The sequence below is a fragment of the Corythoichthys intestinalis genome, chromosome 5, assembly GCF_030265065.1.
Source record: "Corythoichthys intestinalis isolate RoL2023-P3 chromosome 5, ASM3026506v1, whole genome shotgun sequence".
In the NCBI taxonomy this organism is placed as follows: Eukaryota; Metazoa; Chordata; class Actinopteri; order Syngnathiformes; family Syngnathidae; genus Corythoichthys; species Corythoichthys intestinalis.
This window is the reverse complement of record NC_080399.1, coordinates 57,661,868-57,689,502: the sequence shown is the minus strand read 5'-3', so window position 1 is coordinate 57,689,502 and position 27,635 is coordinate 57,661,868. Positions and strand designations below refer to the sequence as shown.

The 27,635-nt window shown below is 43.7% G+C and overlaps 2 protein-coding genes across 2 annotated transcripts; one reads left to right on the top strand and one right to left on the bottom strand.

Annotated features, from left to right (window-relative positions):
* Positions 1-745: 745 nt before the first annotated feature.
* Positions 746-8,101, top strand: LOC130915727 (uncharacterized). The gene has a single exon (XM_057835732.1). The coding sequence runs from the start codon at positions 1,668-1,670 to the stop codon at positions 7,143-7,145; it is 5,478 nt and encodes a 1,825-aa protein (XP_057691715.1). The 5' UTR covers positions 746-1,667; the 3' UTR covers positions 7,146-8,101.
* On the bottom strand, positions 7,445-17,310 carry LOC130916656 (N-lysine methyltransferase KMT5A-A-like). The gene is made up of 7 exons (XM_057837531.1): positions 17,215-17,310; positions 16,564-16,683; positions 13,339-13,498; positions 12,897-13,089; positions 12,615-12,707; positions 7,546-7,550; positions 7,445-7,490 (listed from the first exon to the last, which is right to left on the bottom strand). The coding sequence occupies exons 2-7, from the start codon at positions 16,673-16,675 to the stop codon at positions 7,445-7,447; spliced, it is 609 nt and encodes a 202-aa protein (XP_057693514.1). The 5' UTR covers positions 16,676-16,683; positions 17,215-17,310.
* Between the last annotated feature and the right edge of the window lie 10,325 nt (positions 17,311-27,635).

The window sequence follows — 27,635 nt, the reverse complement described above, 5'->3', positions numbered from 1 at the left end:
ACGCACATCTTAGCCCCTAACAAGCTCAAGTCAGCCAACTGCTAAATTGTTTTAGTAGTTACATATTTTTATACTTCTATCCAGCGTTTTTGTCTTTCTTGCTTGTTATTTTTGTATGCACCTTACAATTTTGCTCTTTTATACTCACTCTGCATTTATATTTGCTTTTAAAACGGGACCTGAGTTCTAATTTCTCACCATTAACATGTAAATGTGAACTGATGAGACAATAAAAATCCTTGAATCCTTATAAAATGGTCGAAATATTACAACAATAAATTTGACAGTGATAATGTTTTGTTTTTTATAATCACAGCAAATTACATGAAACTACGAATATACCAAAATATATACAAAACAAAAACATTTTATTGTTGGATTTAGCTGCAGAATTAAATCAAAGCATGGGCTTTAACAAAATTTTGTATATATACTAAATATAAAAAAGTCAAAATAGAGGCTCTTTTTAATTGTTACTGTTAAGGACTAAACTATACTCACCATATAAATCTAGGACTCTGAAGCCTTCGTACATTATTACAATAACAATTTCTATTTGTAATACCATTGAGAAACGTATGTTATAACAAAGTCCGTAAGGTTTAAAGTTTTTCTTTTAAATTTAACCAGCGTGAATGGTCTCTGAAGGGGTTACTGTGGGTGAGGGGAGGGGAGGGGAAGACATTTAAGTATGTAAGGGAAGCACTTTTTCAATTCTTTTAAAGAATTATTATTACTATATTGATACACAGATAAGGGTGGAGGCAAACTGTAGATGATGTACATTTTTATACAGTAGATGGCAGTATGCACTAAAATTCGCGATTAATAAAAAAAAAAAAAAAACGAAGAACTTTAACGCGCATGCGCAGATAGCTACCCGATCGCGACCGTCTCTCACGTGACTGCATCACGTCACTTCCTTCAAAGGCTTTACGCTTATAAACGCAAGAGATTCAGACATAAAAATTCACTATTCTTCGATGTCTTTAGGTTGATTAATATTTTTTTATGTCAGAATCTACCACATAAATCACTCTTGCGGCATCGTGACTCAAGTGGGGGCGGTGCTCTACGCGCATGCGCAGAACCAATCGCGGCTTGCCTAAGATTTATTCATGATTAAATAAAGTCTTAAGGTTTTCTTTTTGTGTACACATGAATTGCTTGGATCAGGGTGTACCTCAGATGCCCTACCGATTAAAAAAAATACATTTTAAATGTATTTCGATCATTGAGTCTCTCACATATATGTCTATATCTCCCGTCATCGCTCGGGAGAAAATGGCGTCGATCTGGGCGTGCGCAGTAGCAACCGTCACAATCGATGCACCCGTCACGATCGGGTAATGACAACAACAACTGGTGTCAGAAGTGGGATAAACAGCAAACTTCAGTGAGTAAATCCGGCCAAGGGAAAATTAATCTGGCGAATCCTGACCCAATCAAAAGCATCGGAAAAAAAAAAAAAAAAAAAAAAAAAGAAGCTATAACTCGTCTGTGGCATTGGCGGAGCTAACGCTAATACGCTAACGTCAAGTGATCGCCGCACACACTAGTGCAACTTCCGGTCCGCTCCTTCAAAATAAGAGCGAAACCGGAAGTACATCACAAAATAGACATTTGAAAGTGAAATCAATAAAAAACGAAGAAAGATCGTCATAAAAATGACTGAGGAATTTGGAGGTGCTACAGCAAGCAATCCAGAGGCAGATACAGCTCCAAAATGGTTACAAGCTTTGTTGGAGAATCAAAATCAACAAACAAGGGATTTTCAAATGATGTTGGCCCCCGTCCTGTCTCACATAGCCAACACATCATCTGCTCAACAACCTGCAGCAGAACTCAGGAGTGCTAGTGGGGAGGAGAGCAACGCCTTAATGACCTCTACTAGGGAGAGACGCCCACCTGAACCGAGCACATCTTCTGGCCAAACGACTCGACCAAAACATCGTGCTCCCTTTGCAGCCGAATTGGAGGTGATTGATCAAAGAGCCCGGAGTTCAGGCCCCTCCAGACGGAATGCAGCTCTTGAAACTGATAGCGGGCGCAGAGAAAATAGAGAGACTGAGCGTGAAACTCAACACACGCTAGGCTATCGTGATGAAAGCAGACAAAATAATTATGGAGTTCATGCTAACACCTTGCCAGAAGTGCAACGGGCAAAATTAGCCACATTTGATGGAAATGAGGACTGGGAGTCGTTTCTGATGCCATTCGAACGTCAAGCCAGGAAATATGGATGGAGTGCCATGGAACGAGTGGACAGATTACATGAGTGTTTGAGAGGAGCTGCAGTGCGCTATGTTTGCTCACTACCAGAGCGTACGAGGGAAGATTATGTACTTCTGGTCGAGCAACTCACTCAACGCTTTGGGAAAATAGATCCTCCGACAACAATAAGGAGGAAGCTTGGAGAGCTCCGACAAGGCAGAGAGACGTCAGCTGAATTTGCTGAAGAGGTGCGACGGCTCATCACACTCGCCTACCCAGGGGTCGATCTGCAGCTGCAGGACCAGTTGGCCACTGATGTTTTCCTCAAGGGCTTACGCAACCAAAAAGTTGCTTATGAAGTAATGAATCGTGATCCGGGTTCCCTTGTGGAAGCCCAGAAATTTGTGGAGGCCCACGAACATAACTTCAAAGCTACTGTGGGCCGCGACCCCGAAATAAAGAACCGAGCAAGACGCGTTTCATGGGTCGATGAAGAAGATACATGTGAAGATGTATCAACAATGTCCCGCCGAATTCAAACCCCGCAGTATGTTACCGTTGACCAGTTCACTGCTCTAATGGACCAAATGAAAGCCCTTGTTAACAAAGTGGATCATCTCCAGCTTCAAGTGGAAAATCTCTCATCTACAACTACAGGGCTTCAACAACCAAAAGCATCCCAACAACCCATATCTGGAATAAAACCGAACTACCAACTGCTGCAATCCAATAGAGGACGCTCTCAAACACCAAGCCCAAATCGTGGATCAGCAGGCCCATGTTTCAGGTGTGGGGAAGCTGGACATTTCAGAAAAGACTGTGTTAGGCCATCCAGCCCAGCCCGTAACCACGGTGACAAACACCAAGACTTCCAGGTGCAGTCAGGTGACAGCTCAGTTGTGGACGACGATTTCCAGCTACAAGGCCGGCAGATTGGATGCACCAAGAGGAGAGGTGAGAGTTTACAAATTCCTCTAACCGTGAATGGCATTCCAACGCAAGCTGTGGCAGACACTGGTGCACAAACAACTGTGATATCAGAGGAGTTGTACCAAAGAATACTGGAAAACAACACAACACCTGTCGATCTACCTCAGACATACCTACTGAGCGCAGGAGTCGGGGATGGAATGGAAGCTAAGCACGGACTCACAGTAACCTTTAAAATTGGGTCCAAGTCTATTGCCTGGGAGGTGCATGTTGCTTCAATAAGAGACTGCGTACTCCTTGGGTTGGATCTGATGAAAGCACATGACGTTGTCATCTATACCCGTGGCAAAGTTTTCATTGGTGGTGAACTTGTACCTTCAAAAATTGTGCGTGATGATGGTACAGACTATTGTATGACCAGAGTGATGCTTGGAAAAGCCACAACCATTCCAGCGGCATCTGAATGCATTGTGTGGGGTGAAGTGGAAGACCCGAAATCAGGAATTACAGCTGTGTTAGAACCTTTCCACATCACAGATAACTTAACTTCTGGGAGTGTTCTGGTCACCATGGCAGAAAAAGTTCCAGTTAGAGTGTGCAATTTCTCCACTGAAAAAACAGCACTATCAAGAGGAGTTTGCCTGGGGGTTCTCATAGAAGCTTGTCCTGAAATCCACCATAGGCCAAAACAGGATGCCGGAGAGGACGCACCATCACTGGTGGTCGGAAGAGTGGCAACCATCCCTGAAATTCCAAGACATCTTCAGAACCTAGTTGCTGCTACAAGTGAAGCTCTCAGTGAAGATCAGCAACAACGCTTCACCCAATTGCTGCTCACTTACCAATCCATCTTTGCCAAAAATGATTCCGAACTTGGCTACCTGTCTGCCGTCACACACAAGATAGACACCGGATTAGCCAGACCTGTACGCCAGCCAGTGAGGAGAACCCCTCTTGGATTTCAAGGTGAGGAGGAAAAACATCTGAAGGCCATGCTGGAAGCAGGTGTGATCACGGCATCAGCTTCTGAATGGGCCTCCCCAGTAGTCTTGGTGCGTAAAAAAGATGGAGGGGTGAGGTGGTGTGTGGACTACCGTGCCTTGAACAATCTGACAGTCAAGGACGCTTATCCACTTCCCCAGATTGAGGAATGTCTCGATGTCGTCGGTGGAGCTACTATGTTCTCAACCCTTGACCTTCAGTCTGGCTACTGGCAGATCTCGGTGGATAGCAAAGACCGTGAAAAGACTGCATTCATAACCAAATGGGGTCTCTATGAATATACTCGTATGCCATTCGGATTGTGTAATGCGCCAAGTACATTTCAGAGGGCAATGGAATATGTCCTTAGAGGCCTTCAGTGGGAAACTCTTCTCATTTATCTGGATGATGTCATTATTATTGGAAATGGTGTTGAACAAAGTTTAGACCGGCTCGAGCAGGTTTTTCAGAGGTTCCAAAGCCATGGGCTGAAACTGAAGCCATCAAAATGCCATCTGCTTCAAGAAGAAGTTCTCTTCTTGGGTCACGTCGTGAGTGGAGGAGGAGTCCGACCAAACCCAGCTCTCATCAAAGATGTTCAACAATGGAACCCTCCCAACAACGTTAAAGAGTTGCAAGTTTTTCTCGGACTATGCAACTACTATCGCAAGTTTGTTCCAAATTTTGCAGAACTGGCAAGCCCCCTCCATAACCTTCTCAAAAAAGAGACTGTGTTCCTATGGACGGATAAGCATCAGTTTGCTTTCACACTGCTCAAACAAAGACTCACAACTGCACCCGTGTTAGGGTATCCTCATCCTGACGGCAAGTTTATTCTTGATACTGATGCATCCAGCAACAGTGTAGGAGCAGTCTTGTCTCAAATCCAATCGGGGGAGGAGCGAGTTTTGACTTACGCTAGTAGCCACCTTTCTCCAGCTCAACAACGGTACTGTGTTACTCGCCGCGAGTTACTTGCAGTTGTTCGTTTCACTCGTCAATTTCGCCACTATCTACTTGGAAGAAAATTCCTACTTAGGACCGATCATGGTAGTCTCACTTGGCTTTTCCGTTTCAAATGCCCGGAAGGACAACTGGCCCGTTGGCTTGAAGAGTTGAGCCAATATGACTTCCACATTGAACACCGAGCTGGTAAACGCCATGCTAATGCAGACGCCATGTTAAGGTTGCCAAGAGAAGAGGTGGACAATTGTGACTGCTACCAGGCTGGAACAAACCTATCAGATCTGCCATGCAAAGGATGTGTATACTGCCAAAGAATTCACAAACAATGGGCCAAATTTGAAGAAGACGTTGATTATGTTGTTCCACTAGCTGTCAGGTGCATTGAACCACAAAGTGACACAATCAGCCAGGAGGCATCAATAGAAGACCAACTATCTGAAACAAGCCCAGTGGCCAACTGGCTCGAGTCGTTTACTCCGGAGCAACTCGCAGCACTTCAGAAAGCAGACCCTGTGCTTAACATCCTTTACAATTGGAAGCAAACTGGGACACTGCCTTCTAAAGACGAGGTAATGCTTGAGTGTCCTGCGGTGAGAAAGTTTTGGCTTTGTTGGCCCCAGGTCACACTGAGACAAGGAGTCCTTCACTATTCCTGGGAGAGGATTGGAGAACAGCAACCAGCCTATCTACTCTTGGTTCCCGCATCCATGCAGAAAGAAATCCTGCAGTTCTGCCACAATCCTCCATATTCCGGTCACCTAGGAGAAGCCAAAACTCTTGAGCGTGTGCGTCAAAATTATCACTGGTATGGCTTGAGTGGGGATGTTCATCTGTTTGTCAAGAGGTGTCTCCATTGCAGTGCATGCAAGAATGCCGGACCAGCAAACAGAGCAAAGATTCAAAGTTACCAATGTGGAGCACCCCTAGATCGGTTGCACCTTGACATTCTCGGGCCATTCCCTGTGTCAAACTCTGGTAACAGATACATTCTTGTCATTATCGATCAGTTTACCAGATGGGTCGAAGCCTTCCCTGTCCCTGACCAAGGTGCTGAAACGACAGCCAAGAAGCTTGTCTACGAGTTTATTGCAAGGTTTGGAGCTCCACTTGAGCTACACACAGATCAAGGTCGTAACTTCGAAAGTGCGCTGTTTCAAAATGTGTGTAGACTTCTCCAGATTACCAAAACCAGGAGCACACCGTATCACCCATCTTCTAACGGGCAAGTAGAACGCTTCAATAGGACCTTGCTACAAATGCTTCGGTGTTATGTGAACCAGAGCCAGAAAAACTGGGATGAGCATTTGCCACTTCTCGCTGCAGCATACCGCAGTTCCCGACACTCAGTGACTGGATACACTCCCAATAGACTAATGCTTGGCAGGGAAACCCACCAACCCCAAGATATCCAATCTGGTACTGCGAAGCTGAACACCGGTCCCATGGAAGTGTCAGATTTCCTGTACAATCTGGAAGAAGGTTTGAATGAAGTGCACAGCTTGGCGAGAGAGCACCTCCGCACTGCACAAGCACGGCAGAAAAAGATGCATGATCTTAGAGCAAGAGAGCATTCATACAATGTTGGAGACCTGGTATTCCTTAAGGATGACACCAAGAAGAAAAGAATGAGCCCAAAACTTCAACCAATTTGGAAAGGTCCCCTTATTGTTGCTGCACGGCGAGGTCCTGTCCTGTATGAGATTCAAGGTCCCAAGCGGAGCATCATAATACACCATGACAGACTCAAGCCTTACAACAGTGACGTGATACCAGTCTGGGTGTCGCGCCAAAGAAGCTTACTGCTGCAACGTCAAGATACAGACAACCAGACGAGTGAAGAGGACGTTCCCCTGGTGCCGGAAATACTGATGCAAGACAACTCAAACAAAGCGGCTGAGGACTCGAGTGAGCTGTCCAAAGGTTCGTGTGACGCATCTACTCCCAGCGACCCAGCATGCCAGATGACAAGACGAGGTGATATAGACTCATTAGAAAAGACTGTTAGAACATCCAGTGGTCGCGTTGTTAATAGACCAAAAAGATTCAAGTATTAGCAATGCATAGCACTACGCTAATGGTTCTATTTGTTTCAGTTAATGTTATTCCACTGTTGATAATGTTGCAATTTCATAGTCCTTAGTTATTCCTCTATACACTGCCTGCGATACTGAAGGGACTCAGTATTCCTAGAGGGGGGGGTAGTGTAGTGAAGTTGGGGTTAATAAGCCTATGGTAACCTTCTGTTATTGTTTTGATTTTTACGAGCCGCTTATGGTCATTGAACGCAGCCTCGGTATATAACTGGCTGGCATCGCGAGACTCGTCGTTCGTTTTTTCTGTTGTTGCACGGTTTTCACGGCTCGCTGCCCGGATACGCTAAAACGCTGTCCGTGCCTGAGCTAGAAGCCAGCACAACTCATACGAGAACCATCAGTGACGTTGTACGTGACTAACCTGTGCTGAAGAGGAATAAAAGTCGCAAGTGAGATCCCTTTGTTGTGCGAATCTGTTCACCCACGCCGCGCACATCCGCCATCACGGAAGGCGGCAGCACGACAATATATTATTAGATTAGTCGACTAATCGTAAAAATAGTCGGCTGACTAATCAAGAGGAAATTAGTCATTTGGGACAGCCCTAGTTATGACACTTAAAGAGTTGTCAGTCTACCTTAAAAAAAAAAAAAGTCCACATTAACCCCATGAGAAACCACCCACGCACCACCTGATCTTCCAACATGACAATGATCCAAAACCCACAGCCAAGCTGACCGAGGAATGGCTGGGTAAAGAGCATATCAAGGTTCTGGAGTGGCCTAGCCAGTCTCCATATCTCAACCTAATAGAAAATCTTTGGATGGAGCTGAAACTTAAAACCTATCAGATCTAGAGAAGATTTGTGTGGAGGAATGGGCCAAAATCCATGTTTCCATATGTGAAAGCATCTAGCCTCTGTAATTGCTTCTGCACTATACATTAGCACTGATTTTCTCAGGGGTACAAATACTTAACCCCAGTAAATTACAATTGAATTATTGAAAAATCATACAATGTCAGTTGCGTTTTTTAAATTTATTTATTTTTTAAATTATATCTCCATAAGTGGAAATGCATCTATGATTGACATTTCAATCCTCTACCTATTTTCTTAAGGGGTGAACTTGCAAAATCACAAGGAGTGCAAATACTTCTGCACCTCACTGTATTTGCTACAGATTTTCTACCAATTTTTAAGCATTAGCAATCCATGAGAACATTTTTTTTAATCAGTTTGACTGTCTCAGTATAGCTGATGCCAAGTCACTTTATCTTGAAGTATTTTATCCGTTTTGTTTGCAAACAACATAGTGTGCAACAGACCCCAGGAGAGCCAGGAAGTACTAAAAGTCCCCCAAATAAACAGCTGCAGCGGCTGGTAATGTTCTAGATTATTTTGAAATAAGGCTATATACAGTTTCTGTTAGTATTTCAATAAACTCATGATGAAAAAGGTTATTAAATAGTCATTTCAAACACAAAATAAATACCTTTACGGGGTCCCCACAAATATTGTAAAACCTGACACACACACACTAAGCTGGGCTTGGGTGTACTGTATTTCAAGACTCGAACAATTGGCTGAAGTCAGACAAACTGCAGCTTTAAAGCACTAGTAATGCATACCTCCATTGCAGCATCTGTAGATTTCGGAGACTGTTGCTCTCTGGTACTGGAGATCCCAACCTCAGTCACAGTGGAATGGCTTCCTCCAACCTGTTCAACAAGTTCAGAATATAATTCATGAACAAACATCAAATGTATATCTCTACACATTTCAAGATTCAGCCATTTACAACAACAAAAATCCATAACTCAGTTGAATCCACTCACTATGGCCGATTCAAAAGCACTTTTACCGTGATGCATTTGATCTTTTTTTGACTACTATTTCATTCATTTCAGGTTTAATGAAAACAAAAATGTGTTAGGGACCACATCAATGCCCGACATGTCCCAAACGTCTCCCAAATTAAAAGTTGCAGCGGCTGGTATCATTGTAGATTATTTCAAACTAAGAGTTAATACAACTTCTCTTTGTATTTCAATAAACACATGATGAAAAAGGTTATTAAATAGTATTTTCAACCACATAATAAATAACTTTACGTGGTCCCCACAAATATTGTAAAACCTGACACACACCCACTAAGCTGGGCTTGGGTGTACTATAATTCAAGACTCGAACAATTGGCTGAAGTCAGACAAACTGCTGCTTTAAAGCACAAGCGATGCATACCTCCATTGCAGCGTTTGTAGATTTCGGAGACTTTTGCTCTCTGGTTCTGGAGATCCCAACCTCAGAATATTCAGTCACAGTGGAATGGCTTGCCCCATCCTGATCAACAAGTTGAGAATATAATTCATTAACATCAAATGCATATCTTTATGCATTTTAGTATTTAGCCACATAGAACAAAGAAAATCCATAACTCCACTCACTATGGCCGATTCAAAAGCACTTTTACCGTGATACATTTGTTCTTTTTTTTGACTAGCATTTTATTCATTTGAGGTTTAATGAAAACAATAATGTGTTAGGGACCCCATTAGTGCCCGACATGTCCTAAACGTCTCCCAAATTAACAGCTGCAGCGGCTGGTAATGTTGTAGATTATTTCAGACTAAGGGTATATACAACTTCTGTTAGTATTTCAATAAAGACATGATGAAAAAGGTTATTAAATAGTCATTTCAAACACAAAATAAATGCCTTTACGTGGTCCCCACAAATATTGTAAAACCTGACACACACCCACTAAGCTGGGCTTGGGTGTACTATATTTCAAGACTCAAACAATTGGCTGAAGTCAGACAAACTGCTGCTTTAAAGCACAAGCGATGCATACCTCCATTGCAGCGTTTGTAGATTTCGGAGACTTTTGCTCTCTGGTTCTGGAGATCCCAACCTCAGAATATTCAGTCACAGTGGAATGGCTTGCCCCATCCTGATCAACAAGTTGAGAATATAATTCATTAACATCAAATGCATATCTTTATGCATTTTAGTATTTAGCCACATAGAACAAAGAAAATCCATAACTCCACTCACTATGGCCGATTCAAAAGCACTTTTACCGTGATACATTTGTTCTTTTTTTTGACTAGCATTTTATTCATTTGAGGTTTAATGAAAACAATAATGTGTTAGGGACCCCATTAGTGCCCGACATGTCCTAAACGTCTCCCAAATTAACAGCTGCAGCGGCTGGTAATGTTGTAGATTATTTCAGACTAAGGGTATATACAACTTCTGTTAGTATTTCAATAAAGACATGAAGAAAAAGGTTATTAAATAGTATTTTTAAAAACAAAATAAATAACTTTACAGGGTCCCCACAAATATTGTAAAACCTGACACACACCCACTAAGCTGGGCTTGGGTGTACTATATTTCAAGACTCGAAAAATTGGCTGAAGTCAGACAAACTGCAGCTTTAAAGCACAAGCGATGCATACCTCCATTGCAGCATCTGTAGATTTCGGAGACTGTTGCTCTCTGGTTCTGGAGATCCCAACCTCAGAATATTCAGTCACAGAGGAATGGCTTGCTCCATCCTGATCAACAAGTTGAGAATATAATTCATTAACCAACATCAAATGCATATCTCTCTGCATTTTAGGATTTAGCCACATAGAAAAACATAAATCCATAACTCAGTTGAATCCACTCACGATGGCCGATTCAAAAGCACTTTTACCGTGATGCATTTGTTCTTTTTTTGACTAGCATTTTATTCATTTGAGGTTTAATGAAAACAATAATGTGTTAGGGACCACATCAGTGCCCGACATGTCCTAAACGTCTCCCATATTAACAGCTGCAGCGGCTGGTAATGTTGTAGATTATTCCAGACGAAGGGTATATACAACTTCTGTTAGTATTTCAATAAACTCATGATGAAAAAGGTTATTAAATAGTATTTTTAAAAACAAAATAAATAACTTTTACGGGGTCCCCACAAATATTGTAAAACCTGACACACGCCCACTAAGCTGGGCTGGGCTGTACTGTATAATTGCCTGAAGTCTGATAAACTGCACCTTTAAAGCACAAGCGATGCATACCTCCATTGCAGCGTCTGTAGATTTCGGAGACTGTTGCTCTCTGGTTCTGGAGATCCCAACCTCAGAATATTCAGTCACAGTGGAATGGCTTACGCCATCCTGATCAACAAGTTGAGAATATAATTCATTAACAAACATCGAATGTATATCTCTATGCATTTTAAGATTTAGCCACATACAACAACAAAAATCCATAACTCAGTTGAATCCACTCACTATGGCCGATTCAAAATCACATATCGTGATGCATTTGTTCTTTTTTTGATTTGTATTTCATTCATTTGAGGTTTAATGAAAACAAAAATGTGTTAGGGACCACATCAGTGCCCGACACGTCCTAAACGTCTCCCAAATCAACAGCTGCAGTGCCTGGTAATGTTGTAGATTATTTCAGACTAAGGGTATATACAACTTCTGTTAGTATTTCAATAAACTCATGATGAAAAAGGTTATTAAATAGTCATTTCAAACACAAAATAAATAACTTTACGGGGTCCCCACAAATATTGTAAAACCTGACACACACCCACTAAGCTGGGCTGGGCTGTACTGTATTTCAAGACTCGAAAAATTGGCTGAAGTCAGACAAACTGCTGCTTTAAAGCACAAGCGATGCATACCTCCATTGCAGCGTCTGTAGATTTCGGAGACTGTTGCTCTCTGGTTCTGGAGATCCCAACCTCAGAATATTCAGTCACAGTGGAATGGCTTGCTCCATCCTGATCAACAAGTTGAGAATATAATTCATTAACAAACATCAAATGTATATCTCTATGCATTTTAAGATTTAGCCACATACAACAACAAAAATCCATAACTCAGTTGAATCCACTCACTATGGCCGATTCAAAATCACTTATCGTGATGCGTTTGTTCTTTTTTTGATTACTTTTTCATTCATTTGAGGTTTAATGAAAACAAAAATGCGTTAGGGACCACATCAGTGCCCGACACGTCCTAAACGTCTCCCAAATCAACAGCTGCAGCGCCTGGTAATGTTGTAGATTATTTCAGACTAAGGGTATATACAACTTCTGTTAGTATTTCAATAAACTCATGATGAAAAGGTTGTTAAATAGTCATTTCAAACACAAAATAAATAACTTTACGGGGTCCCCACAAATATTGTAAAACCTGACACACACCCACTAAGCTGGGCTTGGGTGTACTATATTTCAAGACTCAAACAATTGGCTGAAGTCAGACAAACTGCTGCTTTAAAGCACAAGCGATGCATACCTCCATTGCAGCATCTGTAGATTTCGGAGACTGTTGCTCTCTGGTTCTGGAGTTCCCAACCTCAGAATATTCAGTCACGGTGGAATGGCTTCCTCCATCCTGATCAACAAGTGGAGAAGTAATATAAACCATTAACCAATATGAGACGAACTGCAGCTTTAAAGCACATGCGATGCATACCTCCATATCAGAGTCTTTAGATCTTGGAGGCTGCTCTCTGGTCCTGGAGATTTCACGCTCAGCAGTTTTCGTCACAGTTGATTGTCCTTTGTCCTGATCCGCAAATGGAGACATACAACTTCTATTGATGTGATCATGCGATAAGAAGGAAAACAACTTTTAAATTAGTTTGTGGTTAGCCTACAGTCAACCTGTTTACCATAAAATGAAATCAAACTGGAAACCCCAACATTTGAAGCTCTGTTGCAAGTTATTTTTATGTCTGATACTTATTTGACAAACCTTTTTCCTCCAAGGCCAGTCCGCTGGTCCATAGTCATAAGTTATCTCTTCACCAACATCAAGGTCTCTTAGTGCAAATAAACACAGGTGAGGCTTGCCCTCTGTCACAATCATCTTCATTTTACAATTTGGGTGCTTGTGGTCATCATTGACCAGTCTTCCGAGACTGTCATCTTCTTTGGCAGCATCAACGCTTAAAAGACAATATGAAATAAAAAAATATATAAAATATATAGAATATACAGTATATACACATTTAAAAGGGGGAAGGAAATGCACAATTGGGTCATATTAAAACATATATAATAACATATATCCTCAGAGATCTCAAGTGATTTTTCTCAAGACAATTTATGTCTTATGGCATTGATTTTCACCTGAAAAGTTAAAACACTGAATGCATGACAAAATAAAAATCTGTAAATTGCAATCTTAGCCTCACCACCAAGTTTTTTCTTGCCAGCGGAAATCAAAGACAAAGACTCTTCCTGTTCCATAATCCATCTTTCTCTTTTGGGATTCATCCCAATCTATCAATTCTCCTCTGTACTCCACAACAAAATCTTTTTTCCTGAAAGGGGCTTTGGTAAATACTCCTCGACCTTGTATGAACAAAAACAAAGGTTTGTAGCTTTATCTTCATAATTTTGACACAATTACAATGAAAAAAGAGTAGCAAGATCATCATTTGTACCACCATTTACTCGGAATGTCCTGATCACATTTTTGCACCTAAATCGGAGTCACCCCGTTTTTAGGATTTGCAGATTCCTGGTCACGATACAATAACAGGGCAATGTATTAAGATTAAGCCTGAACGATAAATATTTTAAACATCTCCATCGCGAAGTGCATATGCGCGATAGTCCCATCGCAAGGACGTGCGAGTTTTATTTTTTTTTAATCCACAAATTTATGTTGCTTCATGCTTTCTCTATCCCGAGCTGATCGCTTTAGTGTCACTCGCGCTCCCTCCCTCCCTCTCCCAGCTCTATGTTCCTCTGCACACTTGCTTATTAAAGTTAACGATGGTTGTGTTTGATCTTGCCACTGAAGTGGACTTCAAATGCACCGCATGTTTCAATCATCGTTGAACTTGTTAAGCACTTGTTGCATGAAGGAAGCGTGCGCTGGAATGAATGTGTGTGTGTGGAAACGTTCGAGGTAGCCGGTGTTCTGACTAAGGGGTTTTCTTTGTACATCTGTTGTGTCTTGGAAATAAACGCCATTAGTGATTCTGCAGCCAAGGTAGATAAACAGAAGCATTTAATAAAGCAAAGCATTTGCCTACTACAGTACTTTATTCGTGTTTAAAAATGATTCGGTGGGACAGTTATGTTTAAAACTGATCATCATTATTACATTTGAAATGCTTAAAACCCATTTTTTAATATATATATATATATATATATATATATAGATAGATATATACATTTTTTTAAAGCATACTCTTGGGGGAAAAAAGTGAAAAAAACCTGTGTAATATGCATCTCTTTCCAATGCTAAAATATGTATAAATATGTATTTTTAATATCGCAATGTAATATTGCAATATATTGCAATCCCCCCCAAAAAAAATCGCAGCAATTTTTTCCAAAATCTTTCAGGCCTTATTAAGATTTAAAAAATAGAACTAGTTAATGTAAAATATTTTCATATTCCAGATATCACTCTTGTATGATGATCTTATCAACGTCCTGCAACAGCTAGCAGAACGTTCTATTTGTGGTACATATGCTTCTGCTGTTTCTGGATTTGTTGAAATATATACTTTTGTTTTTGTAATATCTGTGTAAAACTGGATTGGTTTGGTATCAAGTTGTTAAGAGCAAAGTGTTGGTTGGAAAATTAGTGAAAAAATAATTTGTGTACCTGTATAGCCTGGTGTTTGAAAAAAAATAGAATTAAGATAGAACATCTGACGATACATCGCAGTATAGGAGATAAATGTGGACAAAATTGTTACTACCCTTTATATAACATTTTTTTTAAAAAACACATATATTCAGACATGGGCTGATAACTAGTTTCAAAGGATACCAAGGTTTTAAAATGTCTAATTATCCGATTGTTAGATGAGCTATTTCAATATTATTGGCTGCTTTTAAACCCTAACAAACGTTCTCGCTGAGCTTATGGTGTTGACAGTCCGCAGGAATCAAATCAGCTTCTAAAAGCCGAAGGACATGCTGTTTTGTTAATACGAATCTTAGGCACACAACACAGTTGTTCAATGTAATTGCGTATAGAGCCGTACCAAGTAGTCGATGACATCGATGACGTACTGTAAATGGGTCGGTTAGCACAACATACTGTTGAATGTTGATAATGTGAATACATCGACACGAGCATACAGTCAATTGTTAACAAATATGCACTGCTAAAATGGCATAAGCTTGGGATCCCAGTGTTTCGGGCAGGGAATAAGAGTTACGTTTGTTATAGTGGTTTTTAGTTTTTATGTTTGTAGAACAGCGGTAACCAATATGGTGCCCGTTGTCATCAGGTGCCCTGCCCCCCAAAAAACAAATAAGTAGTCGACAGTTTTAAAAATAGCTCACCAGTGATGCAATATTGTTAGTTCTCGATTCAACAATTTAAACTTGGTATGAGCATTTTTTTCAGTACAAAATATTCTACATATTGTTTGAGAAAACATGAATAATGTAAACAAATTATCAAAATAATGCATTTTAGATTTCTATTTTGATACCGTAATATTTGTACTCAAGGTTATCATACGGTAAGAAACTGATTTTGGCCCATGCCTGTACCCAATGGTCATTTAAAGTTAACCATATACGGATTTCCAATTTTTGGCACTGTTACATGCATAGGGTTAGCCAGCAATACCGTCAGCCACAATGAGAATTTGGCTGTTTTCAGGAGCATGAAGTTACTACATAAAGTTGCTTGAAAAGGTCAATTTTAAGCAATTTCCACAAAAATTGCCTTGCGCACCTCATAAAATGACATAAGGCAGGGGTTGGCAACCCAAAATGTTGACTCATGAAGACTCATATTGAACCAAAAAAAAAAAAAAACGTCTGGAGCCGCAAAAAATTACATATTAGCCTTATAATGAAGGCAACACATGCTGTACGAATCTATATTAGATATGTTAGCCAATGACCAAAATGACTAAGTTGGCTACAAATAGATCATGAGCCTTCATCATGAAATGTTTATTTTTCCTGCAGTGCATCCTATTGAGAATGACGCACCACGTGACTACTCTGTTGTACGATGCTACCTCAACTTTTAACTTCATCACAATATTAATGAATTGAATAAATGTTTGTGTCATGATTGTCCTACTACAGAAACCATATTAAAACAAAAAATATATTTAACTCCCCCGTCTTTTTCAGACATTTTTCAAGAAGCTCCACGGAGCCACTAGGACAGTGCTAAAGAACCGCATGCAGCTCTAGAGCCGCGGGTTGCCGACCGCTGACATAAGGCGATTAAAAAATATATATATCACCGAAAAAAATAATGCAAGGCCACATTTAAATAATTTGAAAAAAATCTAAATAAATACTCTTTGAGATTTAGACACGTCTGACTTGAACTAAAACGCTAAGAAGTCAACTCGGATACAGTAAAACAAAAACAACAATAACTTACAGTATATCTCAGTGAACATTTTAATACCATACAGTACCTTTAAAAGAACTGATGTACTTCTTCTCCAACTCGAGAGTCTTATCCAGACCCATTAAAGCATGTTCAATGGCATCCTGTTTTGGTGATTTCCTGCTTCTCAGGGAAGGCATTGCCAATTCTAAAAAATAAAATATAATGATTTTACACATTATTGGTATTATAGGCTAAATTTCTGCCTGCTGCCACACCAATTTGTAATTTTCTTTAAACAATGTAGCTGCATTACATAGCTTTCTTAGCGCTTTTATAAAAGATGTACACTATAATGCAAAACTATCTTGTTAAATTTGTCCATGCAAGAGGGTATACGTTAATGTCCTACATAGCATATTGCTAGTTTGCATAGAGGTGCTTCAATAAAAACGTTTTGGCTACTATGCTAAGTTAGCTCACTAAAGTAAGTCCTTGCAGGCCATACATACTGGCACTGAATTTCTGCACTAACTGCATAGCATAGTTGTCTTACATGCTTATATAAATCGTTATCGCTACAATGCTAAATTAGTTGGTTAAATTACGTGCGCCTCAGAGCAAGGCCAATTATGTGCTAAATGCTACCATCACAACGAAGCTGCTTATTTTAAACGTTTTATTTTTAACTATACCATCAGTCCAATCAAGGAGAGTGTATATTGGGTCAAAATAACACCTCTGCGTTAAAACAGGTAGTATATGTACTTTAATCAGGGTGACTTTCCAAAAGTTGCACTTCCTCCTCTCATTCAATTGTTCTCATCTGCAATGCATTGGGCGGTGCTTAATCAGTCTTCCCGCGCCAGCTGTGAATGTCAATATGTTTTAACCCCTTCAGACTTGCTGCGGGAGGACATGATGCGTGCGCATCTCTAAACCAATAAATACAGTGAATTCAGTTGCAATTGTCACTTCTGGGAGATGATTGTATGAAACTTTACCCATTGAAATCAAATCATGAGTAGTGAGAAGCCCTCTTTGCTATTTTTGGCTCTTTCAAAACGAATAACGTAAAGTGCCCGTTTGTCATCAAAAACACATTAACATAAAAAATGACCAATAAAAACTTTAAATAACCAAACCAAAAAATTGCACTTTGTTGTGGTGTTTGAGTAAAAATCAGGGCAGATTGTATTTTTTTTTTCCCATCAGTAAAACTGCGGGTCTGAAGGGGTCTCACTGTAACTTTAATTAATGTGTGGTTGTTAATAATTATATTTGAGTGACCTTTTTCAGGAAACACAATTTACATAAGAAAAGTTCATTTCCAAAAGCACGTCTTAAAATACACACACATATATATTATATATATATATATATATGTATATATAAATTCAAAAAATTGTTTGCTTTTACTCAAATTTCTGGTAAAACCTGTAATAACACTGAATAAAAAAGGGTATGTTGGGTAAAGCACAAAAATCAAGGTTATCACTCATAGCAGTCGCATGCAAGGAGTTAATTGCAATAAGTCGTGACAGACAGACAGACAGACAGACAGACAGTGTGGTGACCCTTTGTTGTTTGACATAATTCACCCATCGTACTGGTGTGTCCATTTGGCCGAGCGCGTTACCGGCTACGTCACAGTCACGTGACAGATACTTTAGAGCTGCGCGCGTTCTGGCTGAGTTCAGAGTTCACAGAAAGCAGCAGAGTTCCTAGCGAGTTACAAGAGACACATGAGCCGCCGAGCACGGCAAATAAGACTCCATCCAACGTCTTACCACTTACCCTGGTGACCCCGACGAGCCTCGCTGAAGTCTCAGAGGCATTTTTGAACACTTTAAGCAATGGCGGACGCTAGCTTTTTCGAGCTGGCGACGTTTAATGAGTCTGCTGCGGCCGCGTTGTTCGCGTTCGCGGAGGAGCAGTTCGTCCTCCGTGGTATTTCCAACGACACCATCCGCTTCTACCACGTGGTAGCCGCGCTCGGGTACTCGACGGCGGTCAGAGAACAGCGCTTCATAGTCTTTCCGCCGAGACGTCGCACGTCTCGAACTCTTCCTCGACCGCAGCTGAGCAACGCGTGCCGCCTCTCTTGGCGTCCGCTTCTCCGGCCTCGCCTGGGCGGAGCTGCGCGACGCGCTCCTCGTCCTGGACAGGCGCCCGATCGTCCTGCTCGGTCGTCCACCGCCTTGCATCCTGGTCGTCGCTTTCGGTCGCCCGCCGCCTGGCATCCTGGGCGTCCTCCAGACTGTTCTGCTCAGACTTCCCGCATCTGGCGTCCTGGACGGCCGCCTGACCGTCCGTTCGGTCGTTTTCCACTGACGCCCCGGCAGCGCAACTCATGCGTTCCGTTCTTTTGATTCGGGTTGCGCCTGGCGTCCTGTGTGGGTGAATTCTGGGGGGACCTGTGGGGTGACCCTTTGTTGTTTGACATAATTCACCCATCGTACTTGTGTGTCCATTTGGCCAAGCGCGTTACCGGCTACGTCACAGTCACGTGACAGACACTTCAGAGCCGCGCGCGTTCCGGCTGAGTTCAGAGTTCACAGAGAGCAGCAGAGTTCCTAGCGAGTTACAAGAAACACATGAGCCGCCGAGCACGGGAAATAAGACTCCATCCAACGTCTTACCGCTACGATAGATAGATAGATAGATAGATAGATAGATAGATAGATAGATAGATAGATAGATAGATAGATAGATAGATAGATAGATAGATAGATAGATAGATAGATAGATAGATAGATAGATAGATAGATAGATAGATAGATAGATAGATAGATAGATAGATAGATAGATAGATAGATAGATAGATAGATAGAGATGTGTTTTTTCCCGTCAACATAGTATACATACATAACATACTGCCCGATTAAGATTACTTTAAGATTTTTTTTCAAAAGCAGTTCTATTCTTTCTCCACATGGTTATTCTGGTTGACTTGGCAAGGTAGGCAGACTTTTGTGGAGGGTATGAAAACCATATAGTGTTTATCTGAATGTTGTGGGGGAAAACAGCCACTTTCCCATTCATCTTCACTGTAGTTCAAATAAATACAACAACTCATTTGGCAATTAGCCCCAGAAATTGGACTGAACTCTGTGGCTGCCATTGATAAGAAAAATAAATTATTATTTTTAACTGTAAGGGTGAGAAGCAAACGATCATGTTTCTGTGCCATTAACAGCAGCAGATGTCCAATCAGTTTTGACAGGCAGGGCAATCATTGGCTGCTAACTCACTCAATCAAATATATATGTATATATATAACACCATTATAACACCATGGTGTTAAATACAAATCATATTAGCCATCCATCGGTCTTCTTTGAGGTCGGGTCACAGGGACAGCAGCTTCAGCATCCCATACCATACTGTTTCCTCTGCTAGTTTGTCGGTCATCCCAAGGCCAGCTACAGTAGATCCACCTGCAATTCACACCCACATCTTTTGTTTTCTCACTAGTAAAGGAGACCTAGTTTTAGACTGGCGGTCCAATCGGGCTGGAAGGGCTGTGGCGGGCCCTGCCACCGGAGCCTCGGGGAGTGGGGTTTGCACCCCCACCCTATTAAATTCTCGCCGCAAAGCCTTTCGGACCCCCGCCGGCTGATGAGGGGGCCAGTAACCAGGTTGGTGAGGGCACGCCTCGCGTCGCAGTGGCGCTGAGGAGTCATCCACTGGACCTGGACGCTCTCGGCTGATTCTGAGGCGTTCGGTACGGGTGGATGCTGGATGGACGCCTGGAACAAGCTCTCACTCCAAGATGATGCCAGCGTGTCTGCCTTGTCTTTTGAGCTTGCCAGGTTGGGCATCGCTGTAGTCGCCTTCATCGACCAGGCAGTGGCCAGATCAAGGTAGGTGGTTACACCTATGACTGGTCGGGTCGAGCCGAAGGTCGGCGCACCGAGGGTTTGGCCATTGTGGTGGCCAACGGGGGGCTTCGCAGGTCAGGGAGGTCATGCTGGTCTCAGAGCGTACCATGAGGGTGCGACCCGCTCACTCGGTGGGCGTTATGTCGTTTGTTGCAGTGTACGCTCCAACCAGGGAAAGTGAGCTTCCAAAGAAGGGAGCCTTCTACACTGAGCTTGAATCGGCGATGGATGCTGTTCCAAAGAGAGACACAAGGATCGTGCTTGGCGACTTCAACACTGTCACTCGTACGTCATGGGACGGCTAGGAGTCATGTCTCGGTCCTCACAGCTCTGGAACGTGTCCCCAAGGGAATCTGTGACGACAACTCCGAGAGGCTGCTCGACTTTGCAGTAAGTCGCGGTCTTCGGGTTGGAGGGTCGTGGTTCACGAGGCCGAATTTATGGACCTGGTATTCTAATACTGGCCGAACTGCGAAGGAGCTCGATCATGTACTCGTGGACGGAACTGTCGTGTCTTCCAGAGTGGCCAGTTCTTCAGCACTGACCATCAGTTGCTGGTAGCGACACTGAAGCTACAGCTAGGGGCATGCCGCATTGTGCGACGGCCAGCCAAATTCGGCTGGATGTCGGAAGCCTGCGGGACCCCAGGGTGGCAGACGCGCACTCCAAAAACCTGACAGAATGGCTTGGGCGACTGGGCGTTGTGGGGGAGGCGCAGGATATGTGGACTGGCTTCAGGGACTGTGTCCGGGCGACAGCTAGTGACAGCATCCCAAAGTTGCCCGGGGCCATCGGAGTGGGCTTTCGGAAGCGACGTTAAACATCATCAACGAGAGCCGCATGGCAAGACTTGACCGCAATTCCGAGCCCTACAGGCAGCTGAGGAGAAAGCCCATCTGCACAGTTCATGGGGAGCAGGAGGACACACATTCCGGCGACGCTCGTCTGGTTTTCTAAGTCATCCGCGAGCTGCGTTCCTCTGCCTCCCGTCCAAGCTGCACGGTGGTTCTAGCTGCTGATGGCACAGTCCTGTCAGAAGAGGACGCCCCGTGGCGCTGGGTTTAGTACTTTGAGGAGCTGCGTGGGGCCGAGCCTCCCAGCTGAGAGCTCCCCGCCAAGGGCATTGCATGCCTGACGCCTGACCCACTGGTCAACATTGTTGTGCCAACCCTTGAGGATGTCCGAAAGGCTGTTGGCCAGTTGGGGGATGGGAGTGCACCAGGCAACTGCGGTGTCTACGGATAGACGCTTAAAGCTGGTCCGACGCCGCCCTGCGGGAGTTGCAGGCACTCATCTGCTCCGTTTGGAGCTCGGGTGACATTCGAGAGTGCAGCAACCACCACAGGGTCACCCGCCTCTCAGTGCCCCCCAAAGCCTTCACACATGTACTTCTGAACAGGATACGTCAGCAGCTACTCGATCACCAGCGTCCTGAATAGTCTGGGCTCACACCAAAGAAGTCCACTGTCGACCGCATCCTAGCGCTTCGTGTTTTTTCAGAGCGACTTCTTGAATATGAGAAGGAAGTATTAGCTGCCTATGTCGATTTCAGGAAGGCGTTGGAGTCAGTGAGTAGAGACGCTTTGTGGAGACTTTTGGAGCTCCGCAGCATTCCACTGCACCTTGTTCTCATCTCGGCTCTGTACTCTGGAACAGAGGGTGCTGTGTAGTAAGGCACAGTGACATCCGACTTCTTCCCGGTCAATGAGGCAAAGATGTTTGCTGGCGCCGTCACCTTTCTGCCCTTGTATGGACTGTATTATGGACCGAGTAGTGGACCAGTTGGGCTGCGGCGTGTCATTTGGCAACGTCTGGATCACAGATCTGGGCTTCGCTGACAATCCAGTGATCTTCACGGAGACTCTAGGCGTCTTGACAGTGTCTCTTGAAAGAAAGAGTGAGAAGGCGGAGCCACTGGGCTTACGTGTATCCTGGGCCAAGACAAAGATCCAGGCCTTTGGTGATGCTTTGGACGCTGCCGTAAAGTCCTGTCAAGTGACTGGTGAGAAGGTTGATGTCGTCGAGAGGTTCACTTACCTCGGCAGTGAGGTTCATGACTCCATGTCCTGCGAAGCAGAGGTCGGTCGCAGACTTGGCCTCGCATATGGAACCATGAGCTCACTGAACAAGACTCCATGGCGTTCCCGGTATCTGAACAGAAAGACTAAGGTTCGCGTCTTCAGCTCCCTAGTCGTGCCTGTCCGTATTTACTCTTGTGAAACTTGGGCACTGACTGTGGGGCTGAGGAGGCGACTTAACACGTTTGTGTGCAACTCTCTCTGCAAGATCTTGGGCATCCGATGACGAGACCGCGTGTCGAACCAGAGGGTGCTGGAGATGGCAGGTGAGAGTTGTGTCGTCTGCCAGATTCGGCTTCGACAGCTGCGCTCGTTCGGCCATGCACCTCGGATCCCGCCCCGCCAACAGAATATCGTCGGCCAGGGAACCCAAGGGATGGAAACGTCCGAGGAAGCATCTGCGGAAACGTATGCTAGAGCAGCTGGAAGAGAATCTTGCGAATGTAAGGGTACCGGGCCGGGAAGGCGCCCGGACCTACACTAGGAGATCAGCCGCTGAGTGGAGCGCGAAGGTGAACGCAGCGAAGCGTCTTCCTTGCACGTGTCCCCACACCTGACCTCACCTGAATGACAGCAAGACCCGGAGGCGCATGATTGAGAGTAACCCCAAACACCCCCAGATCAGCTCCTGAGTGGTTTTTAATGCCTGGAAATCTGCGCTCATTGCATATCAATATTTATACAATGTCTAAGCATAAAGAAGTCCATATGTCCATTTGGCACCTGGACACCTTAGACCGCAGCTCAATTAATGACTTTGTAGTCGTGTCATTAGGCCTGCGGCTGAATGTCATGAACGCTCGGGTGAAGAGAGAGGTGGAGCTGTCAACTGATCACATTATGAGTTGGCTCCAGTGGTAGGAAAAGATGCCAGTCTGGAAAATCTGAATGTTTTGTGAGGCAGGGCTCCACACGTTTTGCATTGCTTGCATTGGTGTGCCTAACTTTTTTTTTGGATGCACCAGCATAAAATCTAGGACCCATATTTTTCATTGCATCGCATTTGATGCCATACGTTGTAGAAATTGCTTGTCTTAATGAAGTGCTTCAGAGAGTTTAGATTGAACATTTTAATTTAAGACATTGAAAAACAACAAAATCCAAATAAGTGCTTCTGCTTAAAGTCCGTCACTGAACAGAATTTGAGAATTTCAAACTTCCTAAAACTTCTAAAATCCTAGATGGTTAGCAAATTTAGGATAAAGGAAACATTGTTTTTCCGATTGTTTACGCTTTCAGTTTCCAAAAAGGATCAGTTTTCATTCAGAATTAAAGGTAAACTCCAAACATGGTAAAACTGACTAGTTATTTGAATAAACGTTGAGATGTGCATGAAACATTTTCGAGATATCATCTCGTGTATTCATGAGCATAAAATGATAATGAACCACCTACACCTTTCACCCATGGCTTGAAAAATTGGATCATTTTACGCTTTCATCTGTTGGGAAAGATCTGCAAAAGTTTGATAAAAAATCGCGAAGGTGTCTTGTGAATGAATGTATAAGTTTTAATACACATAATTTATACAACTCAAAGCATTGCATATATTAAAGCTTTTACCTGAGAGGGATTTTTGTATTATTGTAGTTGCGCAATGTGTCCCCACAACAGATCAAAAACTGGGTGATCTGTGTGTGCCCACAATGACATAAAAACAAGACAAGTTTGTTCTGTGTATGTCCACACAATGGCATAAAAACAAGACAAGTGTGTGAAAGTGTGCGTAACTGTGTGTAGATGCAGTACCATTTTCTGTCTACAGGGGCAGCACTGAGCACACACACTTCACACAAAAAAGTTGGTTTTCGTGTATTGTGGGTAAAGCGCTGAAATTTTGACAGAACGTCTATCTAGTCATTTTATCACTATATCAATGATAAAAAGTGTGGGGTCCAGGGTTTTGGTCCCCACAAGTTTTTTGGTCCCCACACTATGACTGGGCTGTCAGGTGTTGGTCCCCACGATGTAGCAAAGACAAACACACACCCACACACACGCATTCGGGTTTTTATTACTTGGTGGGGACCATTATTTTTTCCTGATATGGAGAGTCCATGTGGGACCCACTCTTTCTGAGTGGTTTAAAAATCTGGTTTTAATTGCTAAATTCATAAGATTGTTTTCTCCAGGTAAAAAACACTTCAAAATATGAATACACTCAACATAAATATTTTTTCCTGAAATTTGGATCACAATGGGGACCGTCACCGTGGGGGCCGGCCACAGAAAGTCTATTACACTTTGCAGTAACACTTTCGACATAAACACTTTTTCCTGAAATTTTGATCACCATGGGGACCGGCTACAGAAAGTCTATGTTACAAGCCGCCGTCAGCGGCATTGATTTAGTCTTTCCATATCCTGTTTTATTTTGGTAGGTTACTTTGTGTTCACTTAAGTCAGCTTTGTCTTCCTCCCCTAATCACCTGAGTGCCAACACCTGTTCTCCATTAGCTGTACTCCTTAAATACTCCTCTTGTTTGTTGCCATTTGCCAGTGCGTTTTCAATGTTTTGGAGATCAGTAGGCCATCACGTCACCACCATCATTCAAGATAAGTTTTTGCCATTGCCTGTTTTGTGTTGTACTTTGAAGCCTGTTTTACATTTCCTTTTGTGAATTAAATACTTTTTGGACATTGCAATCCTCTCTGCTCGTGCATTTGAGTTCAGCCGTGTGTGCCCCGCCGTGACAGAACGCACTGGCCAACATGGACTCAGCTGAGAACGAGAGGCTAAGGGCCGCTGTGGGCGCCCAAGGAGTCAGACTCAAAAAGCAAGAAGAACACCTTCATGCACTCAGTCAGGCGGTTGAGCAGCTTTCCCGGGAACAGCGCGGAGGGCAAGAAAACGTGGCTCTTCAGATCCAGCAGCTGGCTCAATCCCTGCAGCTGACACTGAGTCGCCTTGAACCAGCATCGGCCAACACCACGTCTGCCGCTGCTTCACCACCTGCCCCTCCTGTACCTCCTTTGCTGGATCCTGGGAACAGTCACGCTTCGCTCCCCCACCTAGCAGCACCTGACAAGTTCTCGGGGGAAAAGGGTGACTGCCGCACCTTTCTTTTTCAATGTGACCTTCACTTTAGACTCATGCCTCATGTTTATGAAACTGACGCTGCCAAGTTAGCTTTTATGTTCTCTCATCTATCGGGCCAAGCAGCTGAATGGGCGACCACGGAGTGGGACAGACATTCACCAGCATGCTCCTCGGTAGAGAACTTCACTTTGGCACTCCGAAGAGTGTTCGATCGGGCAGCCCCAACAAGGGAGGCAGTGTGGGCTCTGGAGAATCTGCAACAGGGTAGGCTCAGCGTGGCTGATTACGCCATCAAGTTTCGGGCTGCCGCGGCAGGTAGTGATTGGAACGACGCAGCGTTGCGTGACTCGTTCCGTCGAGGCCTTTCTGAGACCATAAAGGACCATCTGGCACCGTATGAGAACCCAGCAGACCTAGATTCCATGGTGGATTTGGCCTCAAGAATGGACTTTCGTCTTCGAGAACGAGAGAAGGAGAGGCGTCACACAACGCTCACACGCCAGGACCCATGCCCCCAAAAGCTAGAGGCCAAACCAGCCTCTACTGCAGCCGAGGAGCCCATGCAGATTGGCCGCACCAGACTTACCCAGGAGGAGAGACAGCGGCGCCTGCGAGCGAGGCTTTGTTTTTATTGTGGACAGGAGGGACATCAGCGTCCGTCATGCCCGGTAATAATGTCACGTTTGTTTAGGTCTCCTCCAATCAGAGTCCTAACCCACAACACAACTAATTATCCGCAGCGAACCCCCACAGTCGTCACATTAACGTTTCGAGCATACAGACACGAATTCAACGCACTCATAGATTCGGGCGCAGATGAGAACTTGATAGACCGTTCGCTCGTCAACACCTTACACCTGACAACGGTCCCCCTTGCCACCCCAGTCATGACGCGCGCCCTGACAGGGAGGGACCTGGTACGAATCACCCATAGAACAGAGACCATAACCATGATCATAGGCAACCATGTGGAAAGGTTGGCGTTTCATGTAATCAGTTCACCAATGCACCCATTAGTCCTCGGCTTCCCCTGGTTAAGTGTGAACTGTGAACTGGTCTACGGGGCAGGTTACTGCATGGGGAAGGGAGTGTAATAAGGGGTGTCTGATCAATGTGGTTCGTCCTGAATCCGGTTCTGAGACACTGGACGGCCGAAGTAAAGGTGAAAGCTTGCACAATGTTCCCTCGTGCTACCATCACTTGCGTGAAGTATTTAGTAAGGCTAAAGCTATGTCGCTTCCGCCTCACCGTGAGTTCGACCGCCCGATTGACCTTGTCCCTGGGTCACCCATACCAAGGGGGCGTATGTATTCACTTTCCCACAAAGAAACAACAGACATGGACACTTACATTAAAGACTCGTTAAAATCCGGGATAATTAGGCCGTCATCTTCGCCAGCAGGTGCGGGGTTTTTCTTTGTTGACAAGAAAGATGGTTCTCTGCGTCCATGTATCGACTACAGTCCACTGAATGCTATAACAATTAAGAACCGCTACCCTCTCCCTTTAATGTCAACTGCGTTTGAACACCTCCAGGGGGCGCGAATTTTCACAAAGCTCGACCTGCGAAACGCATACCATCTGGTCAGAATCCGAGAGGGCGACGAGTGGAAGACAGGGTTCAACACACCATCCGGTCATTTCGAATACCTTGTAATGCCATTCGGGCTTGCTAATGCTCCAGCGGTTTTTCAGAACATGATAAACACTGTATTACGAGATTACCTAAACCGCTTTGTTTTCGTATATTTGGATGACATCTTGATATATTCCCAGTCTCTCGACGAACACATTCACCATGTCACGCAAGTTCTCCGAACCCTGTTAGAAAACAAGCTGTATGTAAAGGCAGAAAAGAGCGAGTTCCATGTACACACAGTCAGTTTTCTTGGTCACATAATATCACCTGGCAAGATGGAAATGGACCCCTCTAAAGTGAGCGCAGTTCAGGATTGGCCCGTGCCCACCAATAGGAGGAAGGTGCAGCAATTCCTGGGTTTTGCTAATTTTTATAGAAAGTTTATCCGTAATTTCAGCACCGTAGCAGCCCCGCTGCATGCGCTCACGTCACTAACTACGCCATTCAGATGGATGCCCCCGGCCGCCGAGGCTTTCCGCCGTCTGAAAGAGGCATTCGTCTCAGCGCCAGTGCTCACCA

What these genes read in the sequence shown, in the direction of transcription:
- LOC130916656 (XM_057837531.1), bottom strand. Translation starts at nt 16,675, where the DNA reads ATGCCTTCCCTGAGAAGCAGGAAATCACCAAAACAGGATGCCATTGAA. An exon ending in TGGCAAGAAAAAACTTGGTG is followed by an intron (nt 13,090 to 13,338) that starts GTGAGGCTAAGA and finishes TTGTCTTTTAAG; the next exon opens with CGTTGATGCTGCCAAAGAAG. An exon ending in ACTGGCCTTGGAGGAAAAAG is followed by an intron (nt 12,708 to 12,896) that starts GTTTGTCAAATA and finishes TTTGCGGATCAG; the next exon opens with GACAAAGGACAATCAACTGT.
- LOC130915727 (XM_057835732.1), top strand. Translation starts at nt 1,668, where the DNA reads ATGACTGAGGAATTTGGAGGTGCTACAGCAAGCAATCCAGAGGCAGAT.